Source organism: Plectropomus leopardus, chromosome 1 (assembly GCF_026936395.1).
Source record: "Plectropomus leopardus strain MGB_pleo_1.0 chromosome 1, ASM2693639v1, whole genome shotgun sequence".
Classification (NCBI taxonomy): domain Eukaryota; kingdom Metazoa; phylum Chordata; class Actinopteri; order Perciformes; family Serranidae; genus Plectropomus; species Plectropomus leopardus.
The window spans coordinates 26,072,288-26,081,073 of NC_142176.1; the positions used below are offsets into that span (position 1 = coordinate 26,072,288).

General features: G+C 39.0%; 1 protein-coding gene across 4 annotated transcripts in view; it reads right to left on the reverse strand.

Moving 5' to 3' along the window:
• Window positions 1-8,786, reverse strand: part of elp4 (elongator acetyltransferase complex subunit 4) — a 62,985-nt gene that overhangs the window by 53,231 nt on the left and 968 nt on the right. For 3 of the 4 annotated variants that reach the window (XM_042504020.2, XM_088078840.1, XM_088078835.1), the window contains exons 1-2: window positions 8,582-8,767; window positions 6,471-6,506 (exon numbers count right to left, since the gene is read on the reverse strand). In XM_042504020.2, the coding sequence (XP_042359954.1) occupies window positions 6,471-6,506; window positions 8,582-8,759 (214 nt within the window). In that variant the 5' untranslated portion in view covers window positions 8,760-8,767. Of the gene's footprint in view, window positions 1-6,470; window positions 6,507-8,581; window positions 8,768-8,786 lie in introns of those variants that run through there. The other variant, XM_088078846.1, reaches the window with a different exon arrangement.

Here is an 8,786-nt window from a genome sequence, read left to right on the forward strand (position 1 = left end):
GAACACATGAGGTGGCAATAGACATGGCACAGAAATGTACGTGTTGCTGTGGAGCTGACATCTTCAGCTCTCTTGTTAAGGTCCTCACAGCATTCCTGTCCACCTTCACCTATCATATCCTCAACCAGCATCGGAGGCAAGAGGGAGACACCTGTCTTAAGCATCCACCTGACACCTCCCCCAGAATGTAAAGGTACCCCAGATGTCAGGGCGACTGACAAGAGGAGGCAGAAGCTGGAGAAAATAGCGTCCGTCCTTAAAAATGCTTCCCGACATCTGGTTCACTTGAATCTCTCTGCTTTTTGTGTGAATTCTGATGGCAATGACATCCTTTCATTATTATGATTCTACTGTCAATCACATCAAGTGTAAGTAGGTTAAAATAAAATTTAAATGAAAGAAGAGAAGATGGTTCTTATTTTGAAGTGATGACACAACAGTCTCATTTAAGAAATGAAATCAGATGTACTTGCAAGTAATCCTAAACATCAAACATATTTTACAAAAGGTAGCCTTCCTCCGTGCACACAAGGCGTCCACCCAGTCATTCCACACCCTAAAACCCTAAAAAAAAAAAAAAAAAAAAAAGCCTGCATCATCAAGCCCCCCCTTCTAGCAGGGCACATAACTCTACCCAGCATGCTACTGCTGCTTCCTGTCACAATCATCATTTTGTAAAGATTTCATAGGCCTCTCCACACAATGACAAACAGTGGGCACAAGGACAAAGGCAGCAGTGACAGTTTAAGGTAATGGGCATACAGCTGACAGCTTGGGAATGACATCCTGACGTGTCATCCTCAAACATCCGGAGAATTCACCCCTCCCACGTTCCCGGTCTATGTCCTCACCTACGGACTTAGGATGGCACAGGAAATTCCATGACTCTTCAATTTGTTGTCGGTGGGGCTCCCTGTTCTCTTATTGATGGGTTTCTAGGTCAGCAGGCCTTTGTGGCTTTCAGCAGGCCCCACAAAGACTCCCAGATGGGCCCTCTCAAGATGGGGCCTATTGTGGTTGTGTTTCTATGGGAGCCTTACAAATGGAACCTCCAGGAGTCATTAGGCTGTTGAGGCGGGGGGTAAGGGAAGGGGCGGGAGGTGGCGGGGTATACGATCAACAGGGGGTGGGGGACGGTCATATCTTTGAGGTAGATCAGTCACTCTGGACAGTCATGGGATGATTTTTTTCTTCTTCGTTTTTTTGCGGATTCTGTCTAAGGTTTGGTAAAGGGGGGAAACGCCTTTGCTTCATTTGCCTTCAACAGGGGAGTGGGAGTGCGAGAGTCCTGAATCATATCTGCTAAAGCTGCAGGGGGAGGAGACAAAATATCTAGGTCAGGGTGTTTTCCCCGCTGTGTGAATCTTTGGTCGATATCATTTCTACTGAACAGCTAAAATTCATTTAGGCCATCCAGCAGGTAAACAAAACACAGACACTCAATAATATAGCACTTCAGCTTTAGAAAAAAAACTGAATAGCCATTGTAAATACTTCTAAATAGGGTCTGCACTCATTAAAATAACTGAATCACCATTATAATTACTGCTGCAAAAGGTGGGTTACATTAGGTTACCGTTAAATGCCAATTAGCGGCATCTGTCGAGCCCCAAATACTGTATGTGACTGACATATCTCTATTGTTAACTTGTGACCGTTGTTCCTCTGTAGCAGTTGTTTGTTGGTGTTAGGGCACATTATGCTTTAATGTTTGAGGTTGTTGACACAGATGACTTGAGCTCTTTGGAGCTGTTAGGTATCCAATATTGCCCCTCTCACATGTAGCAGTTACAACTGAAAAAAAATCTGCATATCTGATCCTGCATATCTTATTTTAGTGATTTTTTCATCATTTGTACAATCATTTTATTGTATTGTAGACTATTGTCTGAATAGTACCAGCACTATTAATGTCTTCAGTAGTTTTATTCTGTTTTCATTGTGTTTACATTGTATGATTTTATGCTGCCAAAATAATTTTTGACTGAGGCACACTGAGGCTCCTTGGAACCCAAAATCTGATTATGTAGTTTGACAGACTGAGAAAAAGAGTTGTTTAATCTGTTCGATTGAGTCTGTGGGACTCTAAATCTCCTGCATGATGGCAAAAGCTGGCAATCTTTAAATAAAATGTGATCGGGGTCTGATGTATTATGACCTTCCAGAGACAACATTCATTGAGTATACGCAGTTTGAAAACTTTGACTCATGTGATCCAGTCTTTGAGCAGATGTTTAGCAGTATAACTTACAGCTGATCAGCGAGACAATTGCACAATGCACTGATTTCCATACTGCAGAATACGCTGCATTAATGGAAAAACAATAACAGGATTAGTTTACTCTCTCCAAATGACCCAAGCCTCCAAAGAAAGTAAATGCGTTGTTGTACCCTACTACTGACATGACCTGTATGTGCACTGCAGGATAAAGCAGTATCAACAAAGATGCCTAAATATTTAAAGAAGACTTGTTCAATCTGTGTGTTATGGACAGTAACAGGTGCAGGATACGACTTTAGAAAATATTTCTCTCAAATTCCTTTCACGCTACTCAGCTAGTCTGATATTACAGCACTGATGAACACTGGCATTATCCTCTGTGTTTAACAAAGAAAAATAGTTTAGTATTATCTGAAAACTTCAAAATAAAATCTGAATATCAGTTTTATAGATCATCATTGAAAAGTGTCACTAGAAGAGGTGAGCTCACACAGTCCTGGGGTGCTCCTGAGTAAAAAAACAATGAAAGTAAAATATGTTTGATTAACTTTAACAATCTGCACTCCATTTGTAAGAAATAAATAGTACAACTAAGTCAGATGAAGACTAAACTCAAGATAAATCAATTTGGCCAATAAGAGCTCTAAAAAATGTTTGTTATGTTGATGTAAAAGCTTGAGAGCTTGTCCAAATAATTCAATATTAAGTGTATCTATGATAACTCTATCTTCTGTGCTAAAACACTGCTTATATGCAAACTAGTAAGCCTCAAGTTTGCCACTTACAGACTTAAGGTCTTTGCACCCTAGAACAATTTTTTAATGCATTCTTTTAATCTGTCACCCGAAAATAAATAAAACGTTACTCACAGAAACCTTGCACACTGGGTCCGATGTATTTTAATGTTCTATTTGTTCTGAAAACTCGCAATACCAGACACATTTTCCCCCTTGCTTCTCTTCACTGTGTCTTATATTTGGCACAGCAGCTACAGGAATGAACTGAGCTGTTCTCCTCTCTGTCTCCTCACTTTCTCTGTCCGTGTGCAGTCGTTATCCTCCTCCTTGTCATCATCATCCACTTGAGTATCACTATTTGATCTGTTAGAAGTGAGCCATCTGAGTTATAAAAAGAGACTGCGTTCTGCTCCTCTCTCCTGTCCCTTATGTGACCTTCTGTCTGATTTTCTTGAGTGTTTCTTGGTCAAACAACTCTCTAAAAGCTTTTGACGGATGTGAAAAATGCAGACAATCAAACCTGTTCAGAAAACTTTAAGGATGGATTAAAGTCAGTGTGCAAACATGATTGACATAACGTTAGGTCATATTTCTTTTTAGATGTGTGACAACTTTGGAAGAAAAAAATTGACACAGTGTGCAAAGGCCTTCAGGATGTTTTCATATTAGGTACAATTGATTTGTACTGTGCCCGAGTATGATTGCCCTCTCAAGATCCCAAACCGATATATTGGAGTTGACCTAACGAATTATATCTATTATTTATATTTTAGAGACAATGTCAAAAGCAACTCTTTCCCTGCCTTCCAACTTTGTCAGTCACCAGTGGCCATGCAGTTCAGAGGATGAGGCGGGCAACTGCTGCACACATTTGCAGATTTTGAAGGAGACCGGCAGCATGGAGAAATGCCTTTGCAACTTTACTTGCCGTTAAATGGCAGCCGACTTCCGTGTTTTGGTACAGTTCGTTTTCAAACCTGATGCAAACCATCCCCAAGTGCACAAACCTTACCCCGCCCAACCACTCAAATTCATTGATGTTATCTGGTCCTTAGGCCTTCCTCTGCTTTAAATGTTTTAAAGTGCTCTTCACCTGCTCAACAGACACATGTCTTCTATCTGAGTTTTTTGGTACAGTGTATTACAAATATTAACGATATGATTTGAATTTTTACCTAATCAGAGAGAAAAAAATGTTCAGGTCTTTGTTAAACTTTGCCTTACTGTCTGCCACTAATGCTCTCTGATTGGTTGACAGTCTAATTGTCTTCATAATGTCACATAGGTGCTTTGTATTGTTGCTTTTAAATGACTTTCAGTTGTAGCTTATAAACACTGTTTACAACTCTTAAACTTAAATTATTGTGTCCCTGTTTGGGAATGTAATCTAATAATCTATCTATATTATTAGGCCAATCTATACTATCAGGCCTACTTACTTAGTCATATTTTTTGGCAGATATTAATGATATAGCTACTTTTAAAATATTTGTTATAGTCACTGACAAAAACTATGTTCAAAATGTTTATCTATGTAGATAATTGATACTTAAAGTCCACTTTAAAGCTTTGAAATATTTAAACATGTTAAACAATTACGCCATATTTAATAGTAATTATTATGGGTACTTTAAAGAAAAGACCCACTTAAACACTTAAATTATTGGAACGAAACCATACTTGGTGAACATAATAAGAGCTGTGAAGCTTTGTTCATTCTATTAGAAAAACACAAGAGATGAGAGATCTTCAGACAGCAGCCATACTGGGCTGATCCCCCTCTGGTTGACAAATCAGGATGGACAGCTCAAGACACTTCAAAGGCAGCCTGATAATTTTATGTCTGTGTCTCACAAACAGGCCATCACAGCTAAAGGGGCAGACTGTAGGAGACGAATGCCTGAAACAAACACAAACAAACACACACTCTGAACTCCCCCCATCCCACCCACACAACAAAACAGAAAACACAGACAGCACAGTGCGCACACACACACACACACACACACACACACAGACACACAGACACACACCCAACGCTCTTTCACAGACAAACACAAGAGAGCTCACACACGCATTTCACCTTTACTGTGTCTCTCATTACCAGATGAAACCAACCGTACATTGATTCACAAAATGGAAGGGAAGAACGCATTAGTGTATAATCACTGACTCCTGCATCGATTGGGGGGGTGAATTAAAGGGCAAAGCAATATCATCAGTTGGTATAGGCCTTTGCTACACACAAATTACAGCTTCAAGGGGAAACAAGAATACCTTAACCTCACTGTCTACTAGTGCATATAGCCTAGCCTATGATGAATGATAATAACAATAATAATACAGTGGAAGACATTTATGTCCCTAGAAAACCCACTTGCTTTGAATGTACTTCCAAAAAGTTCTATAACACATCTGCAGATGAGCATATCAATTAAGGATCACAGTGAACGTGTGAACACCTGGGATTCTAACTAGAGACCCTCAGGTCATGAGTCTATTTGCCATTCTGCGAGACAGTGACACGCTAACCACAAAGAGCCTGAGAAAAGGCAGACAGTATCATTAGCTGTGGCACGCTAAAAAGTGCTACTAAATTCAGTTTGGGGGATACATTTGATTGTTGGGTATACATGAATATATAATCTATGTAATTCTAGCATTGGGTTAATGCAGTGTCATTTAAAGTCTATGCAACTTTATGATTGAAAGACTTTTCAAAACATTTAAAGCTTATAATGTTTTTAAAAAAGAGATGTGCATCTTCCTTGCTTAAAGTATTTCATATTGTATACTGTATATGTCATCTTTTTAAACACCAGTGCACAAGGCAACTTCTGTTGTAACAGTAGTTCATTACTTGCAACTTTTCTTCCATGGCTCCAGCCAGACCAAATGAAAGGACATGGCTTCAGGTTTTAAAACATGGTTTTAAGAACTAAGATAAAAACACTAAACTTGCTCATGAAGCCTAAAGGCTAATTTTAAGAGTCAACTGTTGCAGATTGTGAACCACGAAGTCGCATACACTATTAACCACAGCCTGTGTAACCTAATGTCCACTATTGGCTCAAAGTTACTCTCATTCATAAATATCTATAGTCAATATTTTGGCATCTTAAAACAAGAAATTATTGGCACAAGTACTCACCAGAATACATAGTAATAGTGTCTACCAACAATACATTATTCCATCAGGTATCCAATTAAATGTGTACATGAACTTCCTGGAAAACAGCCTTTGGAGGGGACACTATGCTTCATTAGAGAGGGTAACACAAAAGTCTAACCAATGAAGCTGCACATTTTTAAAAAATCCTGCCATTAAAGCTGTTCTTTCACAATACCTTTGTCTCCATAACTGGCAGCTGATTGGTTTGAACTTTCAACTGATTTTTCACTGTCTTACGTCCTGCAAAAAAGAGCCTGTTTTTGCAGGATATACATCACAAAGAAGTAATGATTGCATTTAATGGGACCTTTTAATCAGTGTTCGCAAGTGAGAGGCTCACCTATAAGAAGTACTGTTCCAACTGCTAACCCACCACCTGTTTGTAAAGACAAAAAACAATAATATCAGATAAAGTCAGTCACATATTGCAGATGCTATTAGCTATCAACACCACAAAAAAAACTATAATGATAACAAAAAAGTATCGTTTTGAAAGTCATTTTAACTGAAGTGGATGGCAGAGTCCCCACCACAACTATAATGACAACACCAGTGGTAAAAAATATTGTTGTGATCACTTTCAGATTAATTTGAAGAATGATAGAAACACAACCAATAAAACTCCAACAAGTTTTACAGGAAATCACCATGCATCTCTTTCCACATGGCACATGACATTTTGAAGACACTTGTCTGCATTGTCATTGGTTCGGTGGGATCAGAGCATGTAGTAGGGTCTGAGCAAGGATGCTGGATGTACAGGAGTAGGGGCAGGCAAGGGGCCATTGCCTCCTCACTTCATGCCCTAAGCCCACATTCTTTTTTAGTCACAGATTGCTGCTTCAAGGCTGGAGTGACCTGTTCTGTCATGGTCTCTTGTTTACCCAGTTATTCATAACACAATTACAGTATGTTTAAAAATGAGCATGAAATAGATCAGTGGTATAAAATGATTTACAGGTCAACTAAACAAGAGAGCAGGCATGTAACAGTGTTTTTTTATTGATGCATTGTAACATTTCTGTCAGAACTCCTAACATATTAGTTATACAAAAGGCTTGCACCAGAAGAAAGTATTATTGACCCTTATCAGAAACATACAAATTCAACATATTTTATAAGTATCTCTGCAGTCACAATTAAAGACGCAAGATTTATGTCTCTATATGGAGGGAAATTGCCCTAAAAGAGTTAAGCGAGAGTTATCTGCTATTTATTGCCTTAAAATATGTCCAGTAATAAATACAGACTATGCTCATCAAGGCTTTAAGAACGAGGCCTGAATGGAGAGATAGGGATGATTTTGGTTTACCTTATTTTAAAAACGTCCAGTGTATTTCCTCCTTAAGGACATTAATTTCTTTACAGTATAGTGGTTAAAGTGCATCTAGAAAGTGATATACCTACTAAAATATTTACAGACACCACACTATCAGTAAACTCCTGCGTGTATCCCTCCTCTTTCTACACAAAGTCCTCATAAACTAGATAGGTTTATCATTTGCTCATCCCTGCTCCTGACATACAGTAACAAGAGTGTCATGCTGTGATAGAGCAGGGTGTTAATACTCAGTGATCAGGAAAGCCCCCCAATCACAGAGAAGCCTTCTCAGCCTCTCCACCACTCCTTCCAGTTACTGCCATCAGGTAGATGGAATAAAATACCACCAGCATGGAAAAACATTTACACAAAATCCTTCATTCCCTCTTCATTAACCACCATTAACAATCTAAAACAGACACTGCATGTTGACTTGCTTTTACAAGTTGGCCTTTTAACTTTCCTTTTTAAATTACATTGTACCATGTATTTTACTGTGTTTTATATGTGAATTGTGTGTTGATGAGCCTTGTCAAAGGAGAAATTCTGTCACTGTTGGGACAGACAATAAAGCTTATCTGTTCTATCTATTTTATTCTATTCTACTCTTCTTCTATTGATATCACTTAAATGGCTTTGACATTACATGCTAATGCTGTCAAGACATTAGTTTTGTTTAATGCATTCAGATTAAACAGGGATGTCAAAGTGTTTTGGACTAGTTGGTCCTTGGTGGCTAAAATCTGAGAGTTGAGAATGCTGCATTTCTGGCATCAGTTTAAGGAGACATCGCTGTTAACACAGCTTAAAACAAATATCTGTCAGTAGGCTATGGACAACCCGATGAAAAATATGCAATACAATTAGCAGATAGGTCCGACAAAATATGGCTGAAATCTGCATTGCTCCATAACGCTAACGTTAACTATAGCACTTTAATGGCGTGTTGTATTGCCTTGACAGGGAAAAAACTCCGTAGTTTTTTTTATAAACTTACACATTTCCTCATTGTGTTATTAATTACACCATTATTTTGTGCCTCCATTCAGTGTGTAGATAGCTATCATTACACTGAGAAACAGTTAGCCTGTGTAGCTAGCAGTAACGTTACATCTAAACGGCAGACTGACCGAGCAGATAGTCGAGTGACGTGACACCGGTCGACACTAACAGCTGTCCATTTTGAACCGAGGGTCTGGTACCAGGTATGGAGATCAACTTGCTCCTTGTTTTCTTCTGGAAACTCGTGGTATTGAACGGTGGTCGCTCAACAGAGGGTTTCCCCACACTGTTCACGGGGGCTGCCATACTGCTTGTAAGGTGGTGACGACTGTT